At 57.1% G+C, this 25505-nt stretch overlaps 7 protein-coding genes across 7 annotated transcripts; 4 read left to right on the top strand and 3 right to left on the bottom strand.

Annotated features, from left to right (window-relative positions):
* Nucleotides 1-1747: 1747 nt before the first annotated feature.
* B0T26DRAFT_743505 (uncharacterized protein) lies at nt 1748-5320 on the top strand (the record flags this gene model as incomplete). Its single annotated transcript, XM_060444267.1, has 9 exons — nt 1748-2297; nt 2337-2533; nt 2714-2875; nt 3107-3621; nt 3673-4041; nt 4174-4321; nt 4352-4490; nt 4527-5165; nt 5232-5320. 9 exons carry the CDS (start codon nt 1748-1750, stop codon nt 5318-5320), a joined length of 2808 nt encoding a protein of 935 aa, XP_060291140.1.
* A 1298-nt stretch (nt 5321-6618) lies between these two features.
* Nucleotides 6619-7362, bottom strand: B0T26DRAFT_679778 (uncharacterized protein; the record flags this gene model as incomplete). The annotated part of the gene is made up of 1 exon (XM_060440393.1): nt 6619-7362. The coding sequence occupies one exon, from the start codon at nt 7360-7362 to the stop codon at nt 6619-6621; it is 744 nt and encodes a 247-aa protein (XP_060291139.1).
* Nucleotides 7363-8279: 917 nt separating this feature from the next.
* B0T26DRAFT_441995 (uncharacterized protein) lies at nt 8280-11333 on the bottom strand. Its single transcript, XM_060435048.1, has 10 exons — nt 10837-11333; nt 10294-10757; nt 10068-10235; nt 9964-10005; nt 9830-9908; nt 9478-9772; nt 9315-9417; nt 9157-9260; nt 8691-9094; nt 8280-8634 (listed from the first exon to the last, which is right to left on the bottom strand). Exons 1-10 carry the CDS (start codon nt 11066-11068, stop codon nt 8432-8434), a joined length of 2094 nt encoding a protein of 697 aa, XP_060291138.1. The 5' UTR covers nt 11069-11333; the 3' UTR covers nt 8280-8431.
* A 2537-nt stretch (nt 11334-13870) lies between these two features.
* Nucleotides 13871-15019, top strand: B0T26DRAFT_656663 (uncharacterized protein; the record flags this gene model as incomplete). The annotated part of the gene is made up of 2 exons (XM_060438730.1): nt 13871-14444; nt 14502-15019. Coding segments are annotated over 2 exons (1092 nt in total), but the record flags the coding sequence as incomplete, so codon positions are not given.
* A 1669-nt stretch (nt 15020-16688) lies between these two features.
* B0T26DRAFT_788369 (uncharacterized protein) lies at nt 16689-20816 on the top strand. The gene has a single exon (XM_060446817.1). The coding sequence runs from the start codon at nt 16802-16804 to the stop codon at nt 20636-20638; it is 3837 nt and encodes a 1278-aa protein (XP_060291136.1). The 5' UTR covers nt 16689-16801; the 3' UTR covers nt 20639-20816.
* A 517-nt stretch (nt 20817-21333) lies between these two features.
* Nucleotides 21334-22282, bottom strand: B0T26DRAFT_625829 (uncharacterized protein; the record flags this gene model as incomplete). Its single annotated transcript, XM_060436173.1, has 3 exons — nt 21334-21623; nt 21696-22102; nt 22140-22282. Coding segments are annotated over 3 exons (840 nt in total), but the record flags the coding sequence as incomplete, so codon positions are not given.
* A 1703-nt stretch (nt 22283-23985) lies between these two features.
* Nucleotides 23986-25242, top strand: B0T26DRAFT_755580 (S-adenosyl-L-methionine-dependent methyltransferase; the record flags this gene model as incomplete). Its single annotated transcript, XM_060445982.1, has 2 exons — nt 23986-24126; nt 24226-25242. 2 exons carry the CDS (start codon nt 23986-23988, stop codon nt 25240-25242), a joined length of 1158 nt encoding a protein of 385 aa, XP_060291134.1.
* Between the last annotated feature and the right edge of the window lie 263 nt (nt 25243-25505).

The raw sequence follows: 25505 nt of genomic DNA, 5'->3' as shown, positions 1-25505 counted from the left end.
CAACCGTCCGTCCACAGATGCCTTCATTGCCTGGCTAGGCAAGAGAGCACTCCATCGGAATTGCTAATAGCCCTCCTGACTCTATCCGCCGACCAAACCGCACCGCAAACTGCCTGTAAGGCTGCTCACGAGGCAGACGAGCTAGAGTTTCTGGAGTTAGACTGTTCTAATAAGTACAGTACTCGAGTAGCCGCCGAGAGAGATGATCCAAATATCCGGGTCAGGCCTGTCAACAGTGTCTCAGCGGATCGGCATAACGGACCCCTCTGCATCATCTGAGCAACTGCAAATCATGAAACCCGCCTGCGTCTGCTGTGGTACTGCGCACGTCTGTCACATACTGAGTATTCCGTACGTACTTTCCACGTATTTCCCACGAGCGATTCCGTTGGCTACCCACAAACGGGCGGCCACTACCTCATTACCCTGCAAAGTGCAAACCCCTTTCCTGGCATTTCTTTCCGGGCTTGCAGAAGACCTTATGGTCTCGCAGACGACCCCTTTGAGGAAGTTAATCTAGCAAGTGGTGGCGGTAGGGGCGCTAACTTGTAAATTTGTAATACCTGGAGCTTGGTAATTCCAGGCGGGGAAGAAGGGCTCCACAGGGTCCGGGTTCAGAGTGTCCTGGCCGCTGAGGGCCGGCCCGCACCAGAGACGCGAGATGTTGCGGCGTGCCCCAGACAGACTGGGTCACTGGTGACTAAATGACTGCAAATGACCAGAGCTCACCTGGTAGCCACATCGCCAGTGAGCTCGTCACGATGCAAGTGGTATAAAATGCAATCTCTGTTAAATCTTGAGCTTGGGCCAAAGACTAATCTGGAAGCTGCAGCTAGGCGTGCTGCGCAATAAGAACCCACTCTTCCTCTTCCATCTTGCTTTACGGTCTGGTCTAAGTACCGTGGTCGAGTTGTCATCACGGATAACAGCCAGCTTCCGTACCTACATCCCCACGATGCTGTGGCTTCAGCTGAGCATCAATTTTGTCTCGCCTGACGGGGCTGCGGGTTTACATGTGTAAATAAACCGTCGGTCGTTTGCGGCTGCCTGCGCGAGCTAGCATACGGCTTGACAGGACGTAAAATCATTAGGTACCAGTTTAGAGCCGGTGTCAAAACCGCGGGGCCCAAGTTCTGCTTGGAATGCCCTTGCCCTTGAAAGTAGATAGACCGCTGGGGAAAAGCTTGCCGTGGAGCTATCCGAGGCAGACAAAACCTACTGAGGTAAGTCAAGATCACGTGCGCCGAGTGCCGACACGTCCAAAATGACCAGCTTTGCCCTGTCTTGGCCTTCAGCTACCAAGCCAAAATCAATGCTACCATTTGCTCGCTGCATCTCAGACTGGCGTCCATCAAAACCCGACCCGACCATATGAATCAACCGGCGCAAACCGCATTTCACGTGACTTAAGCCTATCGCGAACGAAAAAAAATCATTTCACGACATTTCGGCAGACCACGGGCGGCGAAGGACGAGAGGGTCAAATAGCCCCATGCCACCTACTAGACTCAGCGCGCCGCCTTACCCGTTGTCAACCGAGTCTCAGGCTCAGGCTGCCGGTACGTCTCGACGGATTTTGGACGCGACACGGCGAGGGCGCGCGACTGCGAGCGCGTTCGACCTTTCATTCGTAGCGGCGCCGTTTGCTAACATTTAATTGCCTATTTCGTCGCAGATCGTGGCGCCGATTCATCCTCTTCAGCGGCGAGACGGTCCCCTCGGTCCCTGGCGAGGTGGAGTCAGGGGAATGAATACTACGGCGGCGCCCTACACACCTCTCGAGTCCCTCCTGCTATTTCGCGGAATTGCCCAGTACGGCCCCGACCCCGCCGCCTTTGTCCGCATCTCGGAGACGCTTCAGGGCATCAGCCAAATCAAGAATGGATCGACTTTCGATCCCGCAAGACTTAGACCTGAGCCTCTACAGGACCACTTTCTGCGCCTTGTCGCCGACGAGCTGAAGCTAGAGGGCGACGCCGCCTCGCGCGTCGATGGCCCTCTGTCGCCTACGTCCAAGAAGCGCGGGTTGCAGCTCCCTCTGCCTCTGACCATCAAGGATGCCTTCCGCCATGTCGACAAGATTGAGGCCACCTATGTCAAGGTAGAGAATGTCTATGTGCGAAGCACCATTGAGGAAATAAAAGAGATGGAATGCCGGTATTATGAGGTAAAGGAGGATATTGATGAGCTCGAGAAAATTGGCGCCGAGCAGGATGTTGGACAGCCCACGCACAAGAGTCACGAGGCCACCCAGGCACTCGCCGTCAAACCTGAGAACGGGTTACCTAACGGCAATGGTCCGTCCCCGGCGACGTCACCCAAGGTGGCTGCTCCAGTACTGCCTCCGCAACCGCCCCAGTTTTCGGCCCCGCAGGGCATCCGAAATGGCCCTCGGCCCCGGCAGCCTTCACCTGCGAAGCCCGAGCTCGCTCCGGCTGCTCCGGCTGCTCCGGCTGCTCCGGCTGCTCCGGCTGCTCCGGCTGCTCCAGCTGTCCCAGCTGTCGCGACATCCATGGCACCCCTAACGGTCCCAGTACCCCCAGCTACCCCAGCCCCACCGACTCTCCCGGTTCTTTCTGCTCCCTCGGCTGCTCAACCTCTTTCGGGCTCCCAGATTCCCCCGCGCCCTGTACTCCTTGCTTCAACTGCGGCGCCTGTAGCAGAGGCTCTCATTCAGCCACAGGCTGCGCGTTCGCCACGTCTAGGACCACAGACGACCCCTCAAGCTCTTGCAGCTCGTCCCCAAGAAGGACCGAAACATACAAACGTAACCCCTCAAGTTCTTCAGCCACCACAAGGGCTTCCTCCATCCTCGCAGCCATCCTACCCGCCAGCACCGCCAGTCGTGGCTGAAGGTCTTCAAAGGCCTGAGGGGGTTGCAAGATCTCGGCAGTCTCCAGCTCCCCAACCGACTCTTGCTCAACCGGCGGCTCAGGGGCAGCTGAAATGGGAACCTCCTTATCAACCCAGTACACCCAATTCCCGACAACAACCATATGCGACTCTGCAGCAACCCGCCCAGAACTTTATACAACCCCTGCAACCTTCGCAACCTTCGCAACCTCTACAAACCTCACAACCTCTACAAACTTCACAACCTCTACAGACTTCACAACCTCTACAAACTTCACAACCTCTACAAACTTCACAACCTCTACAAACTTCACAACCTTTGTACCCGCGGACCCCCCAGCAACAAGCACCTCACCCCACGCCACGCCAACTGCAGCCGCAGACAAACAAGACAGCCCCGCAGCAAGTTCTGCTTGCTCCTCAGAATGCCGGCCAGCATCAATACGCACATTCCATACAACCGGCGCCAATAAGACCGGCACTGGAACCCACTGCGGGTGCAGGGAGAAATGGACACCACCAGCCTATTGCGCCAATCTCGCCGTTGATCAGAACTTCACAGTCACCCTACCAGCAACCGGTCCCATCCCCAGGCCACCCCCCGGCTCGCAACACACCGGTGTCATCACCAACCGCTCCGACAGTGCCCCCTACCCCTCCAGCCATGATTCCTCCGAGGCCTAGCCCTGGACTCGCTGCACCACCTCAGCCTTGGGTACAAACTCAGAACCTACAAGCGCCGCCGTCATATGGCCAGCCAAGCTTACCGTTTGTTCAGTCAGAGTCCGTAAAGGTACCTTACAACTCACCGTATCGGAGGCCCGACCCCGCGGGTCATCTTCAAACCCAACAGCCGTATGGCGTCACAACCCCATCTCCGCTGGCTAGGAAAGGTCCTGCTTCTGCTTCCGGTGTTGATCCTGGTTCTGGTCCTGGTCCCGGCCCTGGTCCTACACTGGGCCCTGCTCCTAGCCTTCCTCCCATGACGCCTGCTCCGACTTTCCCCATGAGATTAGTTTCTGGCAGTGGTACCAGATGGGGATTAAATGCTACCCCATCTACCCCCAAACCTGGAGCTGATTCTCGCACCGGGTACGAAGAAATAGCTAGCCCCGCATTCGAGCCTCTGAGCCCCGTTTTGCCAGAGGCAGAACCGCTCGTTGCTCAACGGCAAGAATCAACTAGAAAGTCGCCAACGCAGATCCCGGTGCAGCCCGTGGCCAAAACACCAGTACAACCAGCTGTCCAGACGCCGGTGAAGGCGCCTACTCCAGCTCCAGTCCAGGTCCCGGTGTCCACGCCAGGACAACCGACTGAAAGCGTGGGACCAAAACGTAAAGGGCGACCACGTCTCTCGCAGCGCGCACCGGATGCCGTCACGCCTTCTCCTCTATCCATTCCGCCGGTCACAGTGCCATCCGATTCTGCAGCCGATCTGCCAGCTCTTCCCACGCAGCCAACACCGAGAGTAAGCTCTCCCGCAAAGGAAGTATCGCAGTCTATGGACAAGCCTGGGTCGTCCGTCGTTAAGGACGAAGTGACTACTCCAAGGCCACATTTCGAAGCAGGTGACACAATTGCAGACGAGAGCACGCCCAGCCAGCACAAGGCTTCCCGCCTTACCAAGAGAAAGCGGGGTGAGGACTCTCCAACCCCTATGCAGCCTTCTGCAGAACACGAGCAACCGCCTGAGGAGCCCGACGAGGGCAAGAAACCTGTCGAAGGCGAGGTTCTATGGACTCGCGCTTTCAACAAGGTGAGCGGCTCGGCTATGGAGCAGATCATACACCACCGAACCGGGAGTATGTTTTCGGTACCCATTCGAGATAGGGATGCGCCAGGATATCATAAAGTGATCCTGCAGCCCCAAGATCTCAAGAGTATACGCGTCGCCATCAATCATGGTAACAGGGCAGCGGCTCAAGTGGCTGCTTCTTTACCCGGTGGCGATCCCGGCAACAAAACGCTCTATCTCCCTACGACTGAAGAATTGAGACCCCCCAAGGGCATCGTCAACAGCAGCCAGCTAGACCGCGAGCTGGCTCACATGTTTGCCAATGCCATCATGTACAACCCTGACCCCGGCCACGGGCCTGGCCCCACGTTCCTGCGTAACCTCGACGAGGTACAAGGCGACGGGGAAGAAGGCGGAGAGCACGTGCTCGGCTACAAGGTAGACGAGTTCGGCGTCGTCAACGATACCCGCGCCATGTTCGTCGAAGTAGAGAAGCTGCTTAGCGAGCTGCGCTCTGCAGAGGTGCGTAAAGGCGCGCGCCCCGGCGCCACCACGGGCACCAGTACTCGGCAAGCTAGTGTCGCCGCCGGCAACGCACGCGACGTCTCCATGTCTTACGACGAGGGTTCCTCGTCCGTTAAAGAGGAGGCTGCCGAGGAGCCACAGACGCCAGCGGCCGAGGCAGAGGCCGTGGGCAACGTGGTAAAAAGGCGAAGGACGACACGAGGTTGAGTATAATCTGAAGAGAAGCATGCTCACGCGTCATAACTACGAGTGGGTGTTTACTCGAATTGGCTTTTCTTTTTTGGCTTTTGCCTACAGATAGCGCTTGGAATTGATGCTGGGATGGAGTTGGGATGGGACGGACGGAAAGAAGATTAACAGCTATTAACTAAAGGGGCGGCGCTTTGCTCATAATTAGAATTATTTTCGCCATTGGGGGCGACGGGGGCATAATTACGCGAAATCATCATCGGCAGTGGGGGGTTCTGGCTTATCACTGTCAGCCCCCGACCTTGTTCTCGGCATCCGTGCGCTAGACAAGAATTCTCGTCGTATAGAGAGGAGACACCAAAGGCGGTGTTTTGTTAGAGTCGTAGTGTCATGCAGGAAGTGGTTTGCACCTGGTGAGGTCTCGTCTAAGCATTTTCCCTGAGGCTGGCCGCCGGCTCTGTATGACGTAGAGCAATACCACACACGTCTCATGAATAAAATAAACAACTTTGCGTTGCGAATTTTCTCTGTGACGTGAATTCCGCCGCGTTTCCGTGGAAACTTGTGTCTTAGGGTGTCTTAGATTGGTGTCAATTGCTGGGCTACGAGGGTCACGAGGAAAGGAAAAGTGATCCAGCTGTGGCCTCTTGTCTTTCTGTAGTCCAGATGCACTGAGTGTTGTTCTTTTTTACTAAGACGTTCTCGTATATTCTTGTTCTCCGTGGCAGCAGGATAAGTTTTGTATATTCGTCATAAAGTGGCAGTACGTAGGTAAAGTAGATACGTATATATTTATATAAATCCGAAACGACACACCACCATCTCGCCCACAAGGATGCGGTGCGAAAAAATGCTTGGTATCTTTCAGCCAGGGGTAAAAAGGAAAGGAAATGAGAACATGTCAGATAGAAACACGCTGACTGTGTCGATTTTATTCAGGGTATTTTTCGAATCTTCTCCCACCTCCGGCTGGCTTCGGCCTATCTAAATATCCAATCTTTTTCTTGGGAGGTTGTCATGAGTGTTCGTTGTTCCCGTTCGTCCTCGCCATTCGACGAAAATTCCATCGTAGAGCCATGACAGAAAATGCACCAAGGGAAATGCGATTCAACGCCAAAGAAAAAACATACAGAATGAGATATACGTGTAGTTTCGGTTTAGACATGGTATTTTGGCCCCTAACCACTCGATACCGGCCGGGCAGGGAGCAGTTTCCTGCGCAGCAGGCTAAAAGGCGTCCGGGCTAAAGTAAAGGAGGCGAGAGAGACGAAGGCCACAGGGCAACGGCAGTCGGCTTCCTTTTCTAGCCCTAGTTGTTATAGATGCCAGTAAGGATCGTCGAGGGTCGTGGAGATCCACTTGACCTGGTCGAACTCCTCGTCGCTCCACGTGGAGGGCGGGACGGAGCGCCAGGTGGCGACGAGCTGGTGGATTTCGAGGAGGATGGCATCGACCTCGCGCTTCTTCTGCATCTTGAGATCGTCGTCCGACTCGTAGACGTTGGCGTACGTCCACATCTGCAGGTGCGCCTCGAACATGCGCCGCACCAGCCGTGTGCACCGCCGCACGTCGGCCGCCACGACGGTCGGTTCGAGGGAGTCGGCCGCCGCTGCTGGCCCGGTCGCGCTGGTCGCCGTCGACTTGGTGCTGCCCGTGCTAACGCTGCGGAACCCCGTGCTGGCGCTGCCCGTGCTGCCGGCGAAGCTGGCGAAGCTGTTGCCCGCGCCGTAGCTGCCGCCGCTGGCGCTCCTCTGGTCGGGCTTCGCCTGCGGCTGCAGCTGGGGTTGCGGGGCCGGACGCAGTGGCATCTGGTGCGTCTGGTTCGGCATCTGGCGCGGCGTCGTGAACTCGGGGATCGGATTCAGCGTCGAGTACGTCCCCCGCGTGTCCGTGGTCGAAAAGGTCGCAGTGCTGTCGTTGAACCCGCCGTAGTTACTCCTGTTTGGGTTGTACCCGGGTCCGTAATTTGGCATATAGCCGCCGCCGGGTTGCTCCATGGCGCGCGGAAAGGCTACTTCTTCCTTCTCCTTGATGCCGAACATCTTCTTGAGCTTCCCCATGGTGACAGGTAGTTCCCTAGCTGGGAACGAGGAACGAGGAGAAGCCGAGTTTAACTCAGGATAGAGATGCCGAACTGGGGTTTAGACCGAGTAGAACGAGGCTCTAGTAGAGCGCCAGCTCTGTCCTATAATTGAAAGAGGTTTCAAGTCTGAGGTGGGACGGCTTTGGGTGTAGTGGGAACAGCAGAGGGCTGTAGGAATAAACCCCGTTCAAAAGGCGTATTGGAAAAAAAGAGAGAGCTACAAGGCGCAAAGGGTGCGATGGCAAACAACAATTTCCTTTACAGCCCAGCCTCAACGCGAGTCTCGTGATCCCCAAATGCAGTGCAAGAGGAGAGTGGCAGAAACAGCCGAGGGAAAGGAAGGTTGGAAAATGAACAGAGCCTCGTTCACTTGAGCGCATCGAGCCGCAGTCGCAGTCAATCTGCCCCCGCTGTTCCCTTCGGCTTGTTCACACAGCAGAGAGCCTTGCCTGAGAAGGCCATCCGACGGGCCAGCATTTCAGGTCAATTAACCCGCCCCCAATGGGCAAAAGACTTGGGCCGTCCTTGACACTGTGTGTACCTGGGTTCAAGGTAGGCCGTGCGAGTTGCTGTTCGTTGGGACCCCTGCGACCTGAGGTCGAGGCTTGCATAAGCGCCATGTAGTGTTGCGACGGGTCTGATTGGTGGTGGGTGAAGGTGTCAGGCTCCGCGACCAAGCGCAGCCCCAGTCTTTCCGCAAGGCATTTGCCGTTTTCGAACACCATTTGTGCTTGCAGTGCATCAGACAATCGGAACTGACAAGCTCCAATAACGTGGGAAAAAGTTGAAGAAAACAGCGCCACAGCGCAATCGCCGATCAAATGCACCCGTCAACCGATAGTCTTTGGCGATCTCTATCTAGACCAAGGACCAGGCTGAAATGCCATCTCACGTTACTCGCCACCCTTCCGCCTCGAACTCATGGGATGGCCGTAGCAATAATTTATTGTGCATTCTACAGTCCACACGCTCGGCTCCGCCTTTCTCGAACGTCTCAGAAGTGCTCTTATTTCAAAACCCCAATGCGTAACGTCGCAGTAGCTCTATCACAGAGACCCAAGGGGTAACTCTTTGGATGCCAGTGTTTTGTCGCCGCTCGTGATTTTGACTTCAACCTTGTCCGAGACATGTATCTCCACCTTGACCCAGAACTTCAGGTACTTGCCGACTTGCTTGTTCGTGAATTCGCCCGTCTTGTTCGGCGGCACTTTAGTCAAGTCGCATCTCAGCGTAACAACCTGGTCTTGAGCTGCATTTCCAAGATTGTCAGCCAGGAACATGTGCGAGAGGGCTGGAGCAACGTACCTGTGCTGATTGATGCGAAGCGCGTGGGCGCTTCGTCTCGCGATGAAGCAACGAAAACAACATCTCTATAAACCTCCGTTGACGACAGCGGCAAATGCGAGGACCGTTTGTTCTGGGGAGAGGGGAATTCGGTGGCCTTCATGGACCAGTGGCAGTCGTAGGTAGCCACGATGGGCTTGTTTGGGAAAAGAGCATCTCCCTTCAGGATGAACCAGCGGATCTGGTCTGTCGCCCACTGGATGCCCTCAACATCGACCTCAGCATCGCCTTGCTGGTGCTTGTATGATGCAAACTGTGTCCGAACTTTGATGCCATAATGCCGGGGACAGCTCTTTACCAGTGCTGGCTTCTCGGTGTAGACGCCCAACGACTTTATTATGGCCCCCTTTGCAACAGCGATCCAGCTACGCCCGCCGTGTTAGTAGGCATAAATATCCAAGGAAGGGCGGATATCGCCTCAACTCACCAGTCGTCGCCTCTCTCGACCTCAATCCGTCGGGTAAGACCAAACTGATTGACTCTGTCATACAGATATTGGTTTCGGGCAAAACCGCCAGAGAGAAAGATTTTCTGTTTAAATATTAGAGGGGTTGGCGAACACTGGCTGGTCGGCATGGAGCTCACCTTGACCTTGAGTCGCTGGCCAATCTCGATCTGAGCTGCCGCCTGACCGATAAGGACCAAAGTTCTAGAGACAGAATAATTAAACATTCCTTTTAGGTCGTCCCTGTGGAGAAGTTAGAGAATGTCTTGGCCAGCTCTTTGAACGCAGAGACGGATAGCTTACGCCGTGATCTTGATGGCTCCGTTCAAGATGCCCATTTCCTCCTTGTCAACCGTGCCAACCCCTCGCGGTAGCTGAACCGGCCATGCGAGTTTTTGGTCTTTGCCGTCGTATTGGTGCTTGATAGGCTCAAAACGGTCGTGTAATGTCCGGAGCTTCGGCTTGACAATAGAGTGTCCTCCGGTGGCGTGGTCTTGGGCGTCGGCATCCGTCAACTTGTCCCAGTCTTCTGGACCTAACCGCTCCTCGACGAACCTGTCAAAAGCTTTATCGATTTCTGTAGCGCCACATTTATCACCTGAAATTCGATTAGTTTCGTTTCGCGAGCTGTCTACTTCGGAGGAAAGTCGCGTACCTATCGGACGGCCCACTTGTTCCAGGCTGATCTGCCTGGTATCGTAGTCCATATTTACAACTTTGTACGAAGCCAAATCCTGCGAGTTCTTAGTTACGCCCACATTCATGGAATGTGGTTCTCCAGGGACTTACCACAGTTCCACCGCCGGCGTCGACAACAATGAAGCAGTCGTTCTAACGGCCATTAGTTAGTGAGGAACCGGCTGGGGGCGGAGGGCATATGGGTTCTGACGAACTCTTCTAAACCGCAAGTGGTCCTTCCGCCATGCTTCGCGCAGCGTGTAGTGGGCGCATGCTTCCGGCTCGCTCACAAATGCAATATCTCGGATCTTAGGAAACAAATCGTGGTTGAATGCTGCACGAACGGCGCGGTATGTTGAATTAAGTGCCCGATCCGACCATTGCTGCCCAGCGAGTTAGCTAAGCGTATTCCTAGGCGGCGCGACAGAGTCTAGGACGCACCGCTGGGTGAGTGACAACCATGTCGATGGGGAATTTGGCCAAGACAAGCCTTCCGACTTCGTTGCTAATCGCGTCGTGTGTCTTCTCGGCGATGTGGTCGAGATAGTCCTTGACGATGTCCTCGGGCTCCTTTGCTAGATGTCGGGGAATGTTGTTTTTGATGACCTCATCTTCACTCAAGTTCAAGGTCCTAAGACCGTACAACGTCTCGGCAAGGGTACGCAGCTCTGTAGTGCGGTTCTTAGTCTCTTCAAGGTCGAGCTTAGTCCACTTGAGGACTCGAGAGTTGTCGTCAATGTCATAACCCCATTGTTCACAGCCTTTGGGAGAGGGTGAGTAGGATATTTCCGAGGGGACTTTCTGGGACTCGGTCTTCTTGAATGACTGGATTACGCGGATGTCGTCGGCAAGCAGCTCGAGGTCGTTTTCCTTGCGCCCGGACGCAATGGACAGGTACGCGATGCCTAATTGTCGTCTGAGTATCGCAGCCCAGCCCATAGGACGCAGCTCTATAAGGCAGTTACAGCACGAGACTCAACTTACCGGTAAAGGTTGTGCCGTAGTCCAAGGCAATTATCATGCGCGTCTCGCCCGTTGGTGCAGCATCGGGAGACGGGCTTGGAGGCGCCGTCGACAGTTCGGTGGCTTGTGGCAGGGAGCCGGTTGACGACCGCGGAGAGACGGGCTCGGCTCGCGACGCGGGCGTGAAGTGCCGCCGCGGGATGCTGCTAAACGGTGTCGGCGACTTTGGGGGAGGAGGCGGCGGAGAGGCCATGATGGATGCCAGGAACGAATTGGCAAGCACGTACAAGCTCGGCAGGTTCGTTTACACCTGTTCCCAGGGAGGGAAGGTACACATGCAGCAAAGCCCAGGGGATTTCAGGGTGTTCAAAGAAGGAGCATATGAGTGCCGTGGTGAAGTTTTTAGTCAGTCGAGGCCGCCAAGACTCGAGACTCGAAGCAAGCACCCAGCTCAGGCTCCTTCCCACTTGCGAACCTCACATCGCCTCCGGAAGGTACATTTGGGTGAGGGGGCACCTAGGGGGATGGCTGAGGTGGTCCTGCCCCAAGTGCGTGACCGTTCCATTGGCGAGGCTGAGCAGCTCCTCGCGGGAGCTTGCTCAAGCGACCCCACCCTTTGCTGTCTCTAGTACAGACAGTGTGCACGAAATCCTATGCAGCGCTTCGTACGTACATTTCCGCTACGGCACGCCAAAGCAGGCGTGGGAAGCCGGGCTAGTTTGGCCTCCAGTCGAAATGCTTCGAGGTGGCGTCAGCTAAACCGGCCGCGTCGCTTCAGGCCCAAATGAGGTATGGTATGGGGGAACAGAGAAGCTGCCCGGGACACTGCACGTTCTGTGGCACTGTGTGCTATCAAGCTCGAGGAAGAGATACCGGCGCGACGTGGCCGCGTAGACTGGATGGCGAGTGGTGTGCGTGCGTGCGAGACAGATTGCTGCGCATGCAGCTACTGAGTGCTAGAGGGAGAGGGCGGCGGTTCAGCTGCGGGGTGCTCTGCGCCGGCCTGCCTAACCTAGGTGCATGGGTTCCAACGACGCAGAAATGCTTGGGGACGCGACCAGGCTGTGCTGCGACATGCCGAAAACGAAGATACCCGGATTGAGGCTCTCTCCTTATCCTGCAAACCAGCCGCAAAAGTTTGGGCTCTCTCCTCCCAACATTTCGGCGCGAATTGGGCCGTTGTCGAGCAACGCCCGTCGAAGCAACGCCCGTGAAAGAGGTCCCGTTGCTCTTACTGCTCTCACTTGGGTATTTTTCAAGGAACCTGACCTAGGGTGGCCCTCACAGCCGAGATAGCCGCCGTCTCAACGGCTGCTCATGCTTGTCACGATACGCCATGAAGAAGATCTTCCGCAACAACAAAGGCACCAGATATGTCCCGCCGCCTGACATACGCCAGCTACCTGTTGATGCCATCAATAACCTGCCAGCCGAAACTATCGAGCAGCTTCCCGACGACAGACTTGAGTTTCTGCCTCCAGAGGCTCTGAACAAACTGTCCACCAAACGACTCGAATCCTTACCTCCAGACCTTCTTGCCCGGCTACTCCCACAAACTCTGGCCAGACTTCCTTCTATCGAAGCTTTCCAACGGGTGCCACCCCGGACCCTGAGCACGTTGGACATCAAAAACCTCCAGAAGTTGCCGCCCAAGCTTATTGCACCAGCCATTCCATATCTGGAGTTAGACGCTGTGAAAAAAATCAGAACAGACGTTCTCGCGTTGGCCTTGTGCGAAATATCCGAGGAAAGTGCCCGCGATATTCGCATCGACATTCTGAACCAGTTCCCCAAGCAACTTAGAAACGATATCTTCCTCCAAATATCCCCACATGTGCTGAGTAGATACAACCAAGATGGCATCGAAAGAATCCGCCGCCTAGTTGCACCCGCACCACTTCCCAAAATGCCCGCTGACTCTGCATTAACATCGCCATATGAAACCCGGGTCATTCCAGGTCCCTCAATACCGCCTCTAGACTTCGAGCAGCCCCTTGTCAACAATGAGCACATTCCAGAACGATCCATCATGCCCCCAAGACAAGCTCGTCAGGCACAAGGTGGCAATAGGGAAGGTCCCCCGACAGCTTGGGACACCCAAAACAGCAGCAGACATGCCGAATGGACCGCGCCGCCCAGCCCTCTTTCCAACCCTTCGGTCGGACGTGAGTCCTATCTGAACCGGACGTCGAGCAAACGTGGAACAGGGCGCAGAGACTCTCACGATGTGATGAGTCAAAATCAAGCCAAAACGCTCCCGGGCATGCCAAGAGGAATGTCAAACGAGTCAGTCCAGCTGCAGGACGAGACAAGACGAACGCCAGACATTATCAGGGCTGTGAACGACGGGAGGGCTGATTTCAACGGTGGAAATGGCTCTACTGATCGCTTGGCGGACCTGAGCGGCGAAATCAAGGGCAAAGATCTCTATATTGCTCAGTTGCTAAGCGACTCCAATGGACTTCGGAATGAAGTGCTGACCCTAAAGACGCAAAACGCCCTGGCCGAGGAAAAGAAGAATAGGGCGGACGACATCATGTTCAAATGCCTCAAAGACGTGAAGCCAGAGACAGCATTCGACCGACTCAGAGACGATCCGGTAACTCTGCTTGATCAAACCTGCAGGGAGTTCTATAAGAACGCGATTGACAATTTGGCTATTGCAGAGACAAGCCACCGTGACTTTAAGTTGGAATACGAGCGGCGTCAGACTGTCGATAGAGATCTGTTACGAACTAGAAAGGAACTGCGGACGGCAGAGGACAATCTATCGCCTCTTAAGCGCGAAATTGATGACCTGCGGGAGGTTCTAGGAAAAGCTGAGATAACGATAGCGGAGAGTCGGAACGAGATCAACCAGCGTGAAACAAAAGTTGTCGAGTTGGAAACCCGACTGGACAGGCAGAAGCAAAAGTCCGCAGCTCGGCAGTCAGAAGTGCAACAACAGCATGAGGCTCAAACACAGGCCTTGAGCAGACGAGTTCGAGATCTCCAAAATGAACTCGACACGCAGAAAGAGGACCTTGCCCAGAAGATCAAACAGCACCTTGACTCCTACAACAGAGACAGGCAGAAGCTGGAGGACAGGCTCGCAGCTCAGCAGAGCCAATTCGAGGCCGAATTGGACGAGAGAGAAGGCGAGCTGGGGAAGCTGATCGAGCAAGAACGGGTTGTCCATGAAAAGGAGATGGAAGGGCAACGCGCTGCCCACAAGAGAGAGCTCCTAAGACAGGAGAACGAACACAAGAGGAACTTGGTGGATTTGCGAGCTACGGTAAAGAATCTCGAGGGCGACTTGGTGGATAACTCGGACGATTTCCGGCCGGCCTCGGACGACGCTCTCAAGGTCCGGTTCAAGGACATCAAGCTCACCATCGAGACTATCACGTCCCCCTTCAACATTCGCGCCACCACCATCCCAGAGGGTGTTGATCCGGACGGGTTCTTGGTCCGCGAGAGCAAAAGCAAGCTTTGTTTCTTGCTGAGAAGTATCGTTTGGAGTAAGCTCGTTGACGGTTTTTTCTCGTCCCCCTTTGGATTTGGTGCCCTTGGGACCGGGGATGGGGCGAGAATGCTGGTCGCACTTTACTCGTCGTGGCGGAGGCTGTTTGATGCGGCATCGCTCGCCGGTAAGCACTCCAGTGTAACGCACCCCCTTGGTTCTCTTTACTAACAGCACCGCTTAGCGCCGGATTCTTACCCCCGGGAGCAGATTTTCGAGCGTTTCCGCACTGACAAGGAAGCCAACAAGTGGAGGTCGTCTACATTCCAGTCCATTCTCATGACGGTGCATCCCAAGGGCCAGAAGAAGGGTGTGTCAGGGGCGGAAGCAGTACGTCCCTACGCGGATAACTGTAACAGAGTGCAAAGCGAGATTCTCGACTTGTTCGTCAAGGTCATTGGCAGGGGCGCGGCTGAAGAGCTTGAGATCAAGGTCGACACGATTGTGAGTTTGGCGAGTGAGCTCGCGCTCGAGTTTGGGTCGCAGAGAGCACAGCTGGGCCTGCAGATGCCCAACAGGGGCGAGTCGATCCAGATGGGGCCCGACTTTGAGGACTGCGAGGACGGGGCGGGGACACACGGGACGATCGAGGAGGTTGATCTTGCCATCTCACCAAAGCTGTACCGGATCGGCGACGGGAGGAACGATCTCACGACACGCAAGACCATTGTGGCCGGCGAGATATACCCCCTTCGATCTTGAACCTTGGGCGAGCGACAGGTCAAGACTGACCAAGACCTAACCACGGGGTCTGTAAGAGTGGGGTTTGTTCGGATTTCTTACTTTCTCTTTACATGTTCCTTGTTCTACACATTTGCTGAAGCTAGCGTTTTGGTCTACTCTAAGGGGAAATTGTCTCGATATTGCTTGACTCGGATTACTTATGTATATCCTGTCACAGACTTTTGAACAAAGCATTGTAATGGAATTGTTGTCTTCGAATATGGCCAGTCACGCTGTGGAAGGAATCCACTACGGCTGTTAAGGATGAGCTTTGCAAGAAAGTATGAGCTCTTGAAGAAGATCACAGTCGCAATTTCAAGGAATTTTTGTTCCTGTTCCTGTGCATGTTAGTCCAGAAGAGAGTGTAGAAACCCGACTTTCCAGTACATGAATGGCTGCTAAAAGATTTGGCCGTAATCTACACTAGTAATTTATAGCGCATATGTACACCGCACTCTGTATTTTTTGAGTTTCTCCGACTTCCAAACGCTCTCTCGGATGGGTGGGTCCTCCAAAAGCCGCCTACCACCCTGGTCCCCAGGCGGCCGGGCCCCACAAGCAACCAGGGCTTGGCTGGGCTCTGTCTCGAGAGTCTCGCCTCCATGCCCGCTCCAGCCTTTCCATGGAAATTCAACATCGGACTTCAGTTCCCCAAAAATCCGATGCCAAGCACAGCTGAGCAACTCCTTACCCCTGGTTCCGATGGACAGTCAATTCTTTTCCAGTGGCGGCGATGACAGTGGAAATTTTGGAACCTGCGAGGCCTGGAGTCTGGACCGTTGGGACGATTGACGGCTGGGAAACCCCTCTTCCGTGGCGTTCAGCTGCATCCCATCACATCACGGGCTGCATCAGACTATTGAGGGCGAGGCTCTGTCGAATTAGGCGGCCTAAAAGGCGCACCTGGCGCTGGAGGGAATGGTTGGGGGGACACAGTGCGCAGGCCGACATGTTTCTCGGTCGGTCGAGAAAAGGTACTTGGTCTTCTGGTCTCGTCGCCAGAGCCTTGCGCGATTGTCCCACGCCAGACTGCTGCAACAGCCATGCATGCACCTTGGATGCTAATCCCCTCCCCTCCCCAAAATCCCACAAACACGCGGGAAGCCGGCCCCCCGGCATGCCCGCCTACTACATTACTAGATTTGTCGACTCTCAAGCGAGGCGGCGCCGTTCAAGTGACGGTGACCAAGCGGCGGACGGATACGCGGCATCCCTAACTCGCACGACACGACGACCGAGAAGGCTGTGAACAAGGACAAGGCAGACCGTCATGTCATGGATGTCAGATGTCATGGGCGAGCGACTCTTGCAGCCAGCAGCCGTTGGATGCAGCCATGGAGACGCCTCACGTCGTAGAGCGGATGGCCCAATGTCATAGGTATTCGTATGGGCTATCGTATGTGCCTGTCCTGTCGTCCCGCCCCAGGCGCCCACCTGCCTTGAACCTGCAAGTTTCCACCTTGCCAAAGGTCCTGGCTCGCTCAGGCCATTGTGCCATGACTTTGTCGAACAGTCCACTTGTTGCCTCTTGGTGATGATCCAACAGTGCTCTCCGTAGATTTCAATGGTCTTTCACGAGGGAGGGGAAACGAGAAGCCGAGATACTCCCCCTCCCAGCGCGAACAAGACACGACTTACAGCCTTACAGCGACTTCTGCTCAACCCACGCATGGCAATGCGTCTCCAACTTTCGGTGCAGCGCTCCCCGTCACGAACCAGATCTTGCCACCGACAAGTCCCATCGCTTGACCCGATTCCAAGATGGCTCCTTTCTCGCGGTCACCGCGGGAAGTCTGGCATCGGCAACTCATCGCCAGCGGCGCTAAGCCCTCTCTCTCGGGCGGGCAGCCCCTCGAAGCATTCCCGCTCGATGTCCTGAGGCAGGCAACCGACCAATATCTCGCAAAGAAGAAGCTAGTAGCCCTCACATCGCTGTGCGATGGCAAACTCGTCGATATGATGTGGGAGCATGTCCAAAGCCAAGACGGGGCCAAAGAGGTCGCGATATTGGCTTGCCTCCATGTCCTGTCCCTCTCGGCGGGGAACAGGGTGCTCGTAGCCTTCAGGGAAGAGTGCACTGCGATGTCGGCCGACCTGCGGTTCCTGCAATGTCTGGTCCTCGCTCACTTTGCAAACCCCTCGCAGATCCATGCTGGCGAATGCCGGGCCGCCGAGGCTCTCATGCGGCTGCTGACCGGCCCCGACTTCCTTGGCTCCGTCAAGCTGTTCTTTGAGAGCTTGGATGCCGTGGCCAACTCTTCCGTTCTCTCGGTGGTCTACCTCGGCTTCATCTTGCAGAAAATACAAATCGGGCAGTCGTTTGAACTTCAGATAGACACGCTCAGACAAGAGCGCAGATATATGAAGCTTCACAATGCCCTGTCCTGGCTGGGTGCCGTCTACAATCTACCCAGCGGCTCGTTGGCGAGGACGCTGGTTGCAAGGAACCTGGCCGTCTGGGAGGGATACACGGAGTGGAGACCCGACTATCTCCGGCTCATGAAGTGGGAAGGGGGGCGGTTCACCGAGGCCCAGAAGCAGCGGCTCGGCCCCGTATTCGATCTCGAAGGCCCCGACACCACAGGCCATGGCCATGGCTGTCTCAAAGAATCGGTGCCGGGCTGCTTCGAGTTCGTCCGTGTCCTCGACCAGGATCCCAGTCTCCTAGACCGTCTGCTGCGTCTCCTGGACAAGGCCCAAGGCATCTCCGGGTCCCACGCCGTAGATCTATTCATCTACCTCTGCGTCGATAACCGTGACCCTGTTGATGGAAATCTCCTGTCCCTCACCGACACCATCCTTGACACGGGGAGCGACGACGGAATCCATGCCATCCTGCAATGGCTATCGAATTTGACAGGCTTCAACAACCGGATGGTGGCATTGACAAAGGTCCTGCCCGTGCTAGGGTCCAGCCTTGACCTCCAGAGCATGCTCGCGGGCGAGCTTAGCAACGACGTAGTCGAGGTCATGCTGTCGGCACAGTCGGAATACGGGGCCATGCTCGACACGGGCGTGGCAGAGAACTTGGCCATGAACATTCACGCTCTGGGCAAGGCTATTGTCTGGGCGACTTGGCTATGGCCGAGCTTGCCGCCAGATTTGGTCCCAACTCTGAGGCGCCTCCCGCCGCAGGAGACACTCCACGACATATTCGACTCGCTCCAGACCCCGCAGGCCCCGACGGCACTGATAAAATCCTATCTAAGGGTAGCACTTGCCGGGGGAGACGGGGATGCGGCGGCTATGCTGGCTACGATCCAGAGGAACATCAGGTTCTGGGGGAAGGACGTCGACTCGGACCGGGCCCATCTCGCCCTAGCCATCAGCAACATGGACGGCATCGAAGCCCAGGTCAGCGAAGACTGCCTGCAGCGCGTCCTGGTCGAGGACTTGGTCTTGGTGCGGGCTCTCTCCCCCGTCATGGGCACAGATAGCAACCACTGCTGCGTGGAGATTGCCCGTCTCTTCGCCCGCCGAGTAATACTGGGCCACAAGGTCGACGACTGCTGGTACGACTTCCTATTCTGCCTCCTGCTGCTGCGAGCCGACGACCTCCTGGTGTGGTCGGCGGAGGAGCTCCCGGTGGGCCAGTGGTTCCGCTGGCTTGACGACCTGAGGGTCCTCTTCCCGAGAGGCGGGCAGTTCTCCCTGTCGGAACTGGGGTTTACTCCGGAAAAGTACAGGTGGTGGGACTTGTTGGCGTCGAAATATAGGGACGCCCTAGGCCAGCTTGAGGACCTCCACAAGCGAGGGGGGAACCTCCGCTGGCTCTGGTTCCAGGAAGTCCCAGAGACCGTCGCCCTGCTGGACCGCTTTCAGCGGAAAGACCAGCGGTCGTCGTCCGTCGACACCTTTGTCATGTCGTGTCTCCAGCCGTCAATCCGTGTCATCCGGCTGGTCTGCGCGTCACTCTCGGCCCTCAAGCGAGCTACCCCGAGTCTCTGGACGGCCTTTGCAAGCCTTTATGCTCGGCACGAGCAGGGAGCCTCTGGGGGTTGGTCTCAGCCCGCGACGGGAGCGCTCATGGTGGCGTGGGGGCAGTCGCGAGCTATGACTAGCAGCGACCGCGAGGCGTTGTGGGCAGTGGGTGGTCTCATGGGCCTCAGTATAGTGCCCCAAGGCAATGGGCGGCAAATGGCAAAAACACTGCTGATGGCGGAGCATGCGAAACTCATGGCTGTAGCCCGACACTTGGAGAGAATGCGGTCGCAACTAGTGAACCACGACCGTTCAAAGACGTCGGCCTTTTTGCAGAAACTCGGCGTCGAGGATGAAGTGCCTAGGACGGAACTAGGCATACCCGACAGGCTGAGCGGCTCCGTAGAGAGCGTCGGGGAGCAGCAATGGGAGCTGTCTTTTGCATTAAGCCGTCTCCCTGCGCAGACCAGGCAGGCGCTGGGCATTGACGACACATCTCGTCTGCTTCTGGTGAGAATCTCGTACCTGAAGCAACGACCGGCTTTCTGTATACACCTCCACCCTAACGATGATGCCGGCAACCGGAGCCACGGCCTGTGGTCTGTCAATGGACAACCGCCTGACGGCGTGGTGTGCTGGACTAAACCGACCGTGTTTGTCTACCTCCTCAGTCGCGTGCTCTGTACACATCTCTCTCAAGGCAAACGCGATTTGCATTTCATCCACGACATCGTGTCGTCAGTTCTCCGAGCCCCCGCCGCCGGCTGTCTGGTGTGCTGTCGGACCATGGGCTGCCAGCTGTGGAAGCCAACAGTGTGCTTGGGCGGCTGCGGCGAAGTGTTCCAGCAGGCCCCCCTCGAGGTGCAGCTCGGGAGTCTTGTCGGCGACCCTCCGGTGCTGGACTTCCTCCTTGCATGCGTCTATTCTGCTGCCGGCGACACCTCGGCTCTGGACCTCTTGCCCAACTGCCCGATACCGAAAGCCCGGCTCCGCGAAGTCATCGACTCGTTCCCGCCCCTGCCTGCCAATGCGTCCTTCCCCGAGCTGCTTTCGCAAATCCGCGGCGGCGGCGAACCGCTTTCGGTCGACCGCGGACTGCTTCTGTCGTACATGTGCACCCGCTTCCGCGCATGTTTGGTGCCGGCGCCGGCGCGCCGGCGCATCCCGGCGGTGCCGAAGGTCGTCCAGTTCATGCTGCTCAACTCGGACCCCGACCGCGAGCAGGCTTTCTCCAAGACTGCCGCGCTGGCGGCCGGGAACGCCGGCGGCGTGACCTTCCACGGCACGACGGTGCAGCGCATGTGGCGCATCCTCACCGAGGGCCTCCGCAACATGAGCCGGACCGAATACGCCGCAAACGCCAAACCAGACGATGCCGCCGGCATCTGCTTGGTCGACGAGCCGGAGGCTGCGCTCCCCTACTGCGGGTCGACGGGCACGGCGTGGCGCAACAGCGCGTTCCAAAACCGCACCGTGCTGCTCGCCTGCGAGCTCACGCAGCACTCGCAGCAGGGCACCCACGTCGTCGGCGACGCCAGCCGCGTCGCCGTGCGCTACGTCCTGCTGTGTCCCGAGGGCTTCGTGCCGCCGCAGATGCGCGTCATCGGCGACGCGCTGCGGACCACGTATGCGGCGATGCGCTCGGGGGCCGTGTTCAAGGTGAAGGATTCCGTGTAATAATCCAAGGTAGTTGTTGGGTCTAGTTGCTTGCTTCTAGTAGTTTTGGCTTGAGATACCACAATTTGCTTTCGCATTTTTTGAACTGTGATTATTTTACTATTTAGGTACCTATAGAAATGAGGAGATGGCTACAGTTCTGCACGACTAATGAATGTGTGAGGGCCTTCCGGACACCTCGGCCAGCGAAAAGGGGGCCCGACAGCCACCAACCAACTGGTGGCAACCACTGGTGAGTGTTTGAGGCGGTTAAAAATACATCGCTCGTCCTCCCAGGTTAACACAGTGACCATCTTAGCATACAGATACCTACCCACCTGCTCGGGCCCTCAGATCGCCCGGCCCTGGACCGACACATGGGTCGTCTTCATGATGTTTGTCGCCGTCCACCCGTGCTTGCCCACCGGCATGAAGTCCGACTCGCTCCCCCGGCCCGCCGCCGCGCCGACGGCCACGCCCCGGTGCGCCGGATACGGCGGCTCCGGGTAGCTGGCGCTGGTCTGCGAGTTCTGCGTGCTGATCAACCCCTTCTCCATGCGCGAGTACTTGCTACTTCCTCCACTGCTGCTAGATGCGTCGCTAGTCCGGACAAGCGGCGACCGCAGCTTCCACGAGCGCTTGCTCGAGCCGCCGCCACCGATACCACCAATACCACCCGGCCGCCCGCCCGACGCCGCGAAGCTCTCGGCCGTGCGCTGGCCCGTCACGATGAAGTACAGCGGGCCCAGCGTAGGGATGCAGGCCGCGATGACGATGACCCAGTTCTCCGTGATGTACCAGTACACGAGCACGATGGCGTTGTACGTGAAGTCGGGCGTCGACAGGTTCTTGAGCTCAACCGTCTTGACGATTGCTGCGACTGTCGCGATGATGCCCAGCCCCATCACCGTGCACAGCCCGACCTTGAGCTTGGCGTCGATCTTGAGGTCCTTGATGACGAGGATCGGGAAGAGCGCGAGGACCAGGTCGGAGAAGGCCGAGAATGCTAGAGTCAGGCGCGACGGGTTAGAATGGGCTGGATTAGAAGGGAGGGAGAGAGGAGAACGACATAACATACCGCCCTGGAAATACCCATAATTCTTCTGAATATTCGGGTCCCAGCACGAGCCCTGGTAGCCGGCGAAGGGGTTCAGCTGGTCCCACAGCCAGGTGACGGGCGTGCACTGGGCGAAGGTGATGACGGTCAGGAACAAGTTGATGAGGAAGAGCAGCACGATGAGCGTCCACAGAAAGGCCGAGAAGGCGCGGTTGCGGTTGATCATGCGCATGATGAGCAGCGCGATGGAGATCTTGCCGAAGCACGCGCTCATGGTCGAGAAGGGCGCCGAGATCCAGATCCACTCGACCGCCTTGATCAGGTCCGGCGGCGCGATGTACGCCGCGTGCTTGCCCACGCCGTAGTGCACCTCCATGGTCACGACGACCGATGTGATGATAGCCAGGACCTGTACACATGCGATGGCTCTGGTTAGGGAATGGCGGCTTGTTTGTAGAGGCAGACTGGAAGCTTACGGCGGCAAAGACCATGGTCCAATCATCCCATCCCACCTTTCTCACGATCCTCGCTCGGGTGTACATGCGGGCGCCGAGCAGGAGGAGCCCGAGACTAGCTTCGACCCAGGTCACGGCGAGGAGGCCGGGGCCGTGGTCAACATACGGGGGGAGAGGGCCTTGAGACGCCATGTTGTTTGTTTGTTTGCTTGTTTGGGCAGGGAGGCAGAGATGTATGTACACGCTCAGAGTTTGGCGAGGTCACAGACGAGACTTCACAGTGAAGGAGCCTGGGGTCCAAGAGGTGAGTGAATGCGGTTTGCAGCCTGCGGATCCGATCCCAGAATGGGATCAACTAAGCTGGCGGCGTGGGCCGGGGAATATATGCTTCTGCTCTCCCCTCTCTGCCTTTTGCCTCTCTGCCTACCTCTCTGCCTGCCTCTCTGCCTCTCCTCGCTACCTCGCTGCCTTCTTAGGCAGGTCGATCGACCGACCGACGCCGCCGGATAATCCGTCCGACTCGTTTACCTGATCTCACCGTGTCCCTCCTCCGGCCAATATACTACCGTCTTCTCCCTCGGATCATCCTCGCTCCTTTGCTCGGCACGAAACGACAAATACACAACGATAATGTATCTCGCCATATAAAAACCAGGCAACGTGCACTTTGGCAAGGGACTGCTGTGCCAGGGACGTGCGCTGGTTGCGGCTCGGCGGGTTTCAGGGCCCAGATGTGTATGAGTGAGATCCTCGGATGGACGGGTGTGTGGGCAGATGATATAAATAAATATACAACGGCGTTCCTTTGGGGGGGTGTTTGGGGGGTATTTGGGGGGTTTTGGGGGGTATTACATATCTACTGTATCAAAAGCACCGAGTGAGGGTGGCCGGGTGGCCGGGTGCCAGGGGGTTGGTTGAACGGCTGACTGCTGACCGGGTGGACGGACTAACATGTTTAGCTGTCTTTTGATGGGGGCGGTTGTTTACGAGGCTCCCGGCCAGTTGTATGTATGTACAGTACGAAAGGACAGCACGCTGGGGCTGTTGTGTAGGGGGGAGGGTAGGTACTGCAACCTGCAATTGCATACGGCAACTGCAGCAGCACACGCCGGAAACCGGTCCAGCCTCGGGCCCGAGATATGGGGGTCGTTATAGAGTACCGCATGTAGGCTCGCGGCACCGCAGCCAAGGCAGCACCCGCCAGCACATTTGCCGGGCTGCCGCCGTTATATATCCGGGGCAAATGCGCCACACACGAATCCTACGACTGGTCGTCAATGACGAATAAACAGCCAAGACGCCCCAGGCCTGCATGTGGCGAGGCAGCTATCAGTAGCTCCGGCCGTGGTTCGATGGGCAGACACTGTTGATAATGCACATAACGCATGTTCAGATCGGACTTGTTGGCTGCGGTCACCGACCGGCGCCGTCTCGATCGGGTAGGTGGTTATCTGTCAAAACACGGAACATGCGGCGCAATAGAGATTATGGCGTAGGACAAACCAGAGAAGGTGAGCCGAACGGCGGACATGCCACTCGCTTTCATGGCCGGTTTGGTCGTATTTTCTCGCAACATTTGTGTTTTGTCTTGGAGCGTAGTTGTCCGGGCTTGCCGCGTCAGTAGCGCAACTTGGTTATAAGCTCGTGCTCTGCGCCGCAACAGGAATCCTCTCAACTCTTGGTCTCTAGCAAGGCTAGGCCCATTCACAACTCCCGAGACTGTCATCATCATCATCATCATCATCATCATCCCTAGTCCCCCGCCGCTTATACAGAACAGAGTGCTTACCCGCCGCGCCGGTTAGAACCGCTTACCACCTCCCCCCCCAGCTCGTTACCACCTGAAAACCGCCAAGATGGGTAGTGTTCCAGCTCCCACTGCGGAGGCCCGCATCGCTTCTCTTGCCCAAGAGATCGACGCCATCTACAAGGAAGTGGCCAATGACGAGCGCTCGCGCAAGGAGCTCTTCAACGTCATCCAGGGCGCCATGGGCAAGGTCGAGACGCCCATGGACACCATCTGGAGGATGATCATGTCTGCAAGTTAGCCCCTGAGCAGTCTAATCCGGGAGACATGTCTAACACGACTCTTACAGCCCCACGCGCCCGCCGCTCTGATGGTGATGATCCGCAGCGGCGTCCTGACGGACCTCGTGGCGGCTGGCAAGGCCAAGACGGCCAAGCAGCTGGCCGAGAGCACGGGGGCGTCGGAGACGCTCATCATCCGCATGATGCGGCCGCTGACGGCGCTGGGCATCTTCCGCGAGGTCGGCGTGTCGACGTACGAGTCGGCGCCAATCTCGCAGCTGCTGACGGCGCCACCCCTCATCGGCGGCTACCAGTTCATGTTCGACCTGGCGACGCGGTCGCTGGCCAACATGCCGCGCTTCCTCGAGAAGACGGGGTTCCAGCACGTCGACGGGCCGCCGGGCCCGTTCCAGGACAGCAACGCCACCGACGAACTCATGTTCCCGTACCTGATGAAGCACCCGGCCATGATGACCAACTTCAACGCCTTCATGGCCGGCTCGCTCGAGACGCGTGAGGACTGGTTCCGCAAGTTCGACGCCCAGAGCATCGTGCTCGACGGCGCCCGGGCCGACGACCCGGACGCCGCGCTGCTGATCGACATTGCCGGCGGCGAGGGCCACGACGTGCAGGCGTTTGGCCGCGCCTTCCCCGACGCGCCCGGTAAGCTAGTGCTGCAGGACCTGCCGCCCGTGATTGCCAACATCAAGCAGCTCGACGCCAAGGTGGTGCGCCAGCCGCACGACATGTTCGACGAGCAGCCCGTCAAGGGCGCGCGCGCCTACTACATGCGCAACATCTTCCACGACTGGCCCAACGACCGCTGCGTCGACATCATGAAGCGCATCGCCGCCGCCATGGCGCCCGGCTACTCCAAGCTGCTCATCTTCGAGTGGGTGCTCGTCCCGCGCGACGTGCCCCTGTATCCGGCGCTGCTCGACGTCAACATGATGGCGCTGCTCAACGGCCGCGAGCGCACCGAGGACGAGTGGCGCGCCCTGCTGGCCGCCGCCGGGCTCAAGGCCATCAAGTTCCACACTCACGGCCCCGCCGAAGAGGGTCTCATCGAGGCCGAGCTCGCGTGAGACAAAAGGTAAAAAAAAGAAAAAGACTGGGAGGAGTCAGGTCATCCGTATATTCTCGTGTATTGCTAGAAAGCTCTTGTTGATATATATCGAAAATGATATATGAGAATTGACTGATCACGATGATGCACAAAGTCGAAAGAAGAAAGGTGATGCTAGCGAAAAAGTGACAACTCGCAACTCGCAACTCGAGATATCGTCCGAGCCTGCACCTGCCGTACAACGCTTCACAAGATGCAGCGGTGAGAACTGCTGTGGAACAA

This window comes from Lasiosphaeria miniovina, assembly GCF_030549165.1.
Source record: "Lasiosphaeria miniovina strain SMH2392-1A chromosome Unknown B0T26scaffold_7, whole genome shotgun sequence".
Classification (NCBI taxonomy): domain Eukaryota; kingdom Fungi; phylum Ascomycota; class Sordariomycetes; order Sordariales; family Lasiosphaeriaceae; genus Lasiosphaeria; species Lasiosphaeria miniovina.
This window is presented reverse-complemented; position numbering and strand designations above follow the sequence as displayed.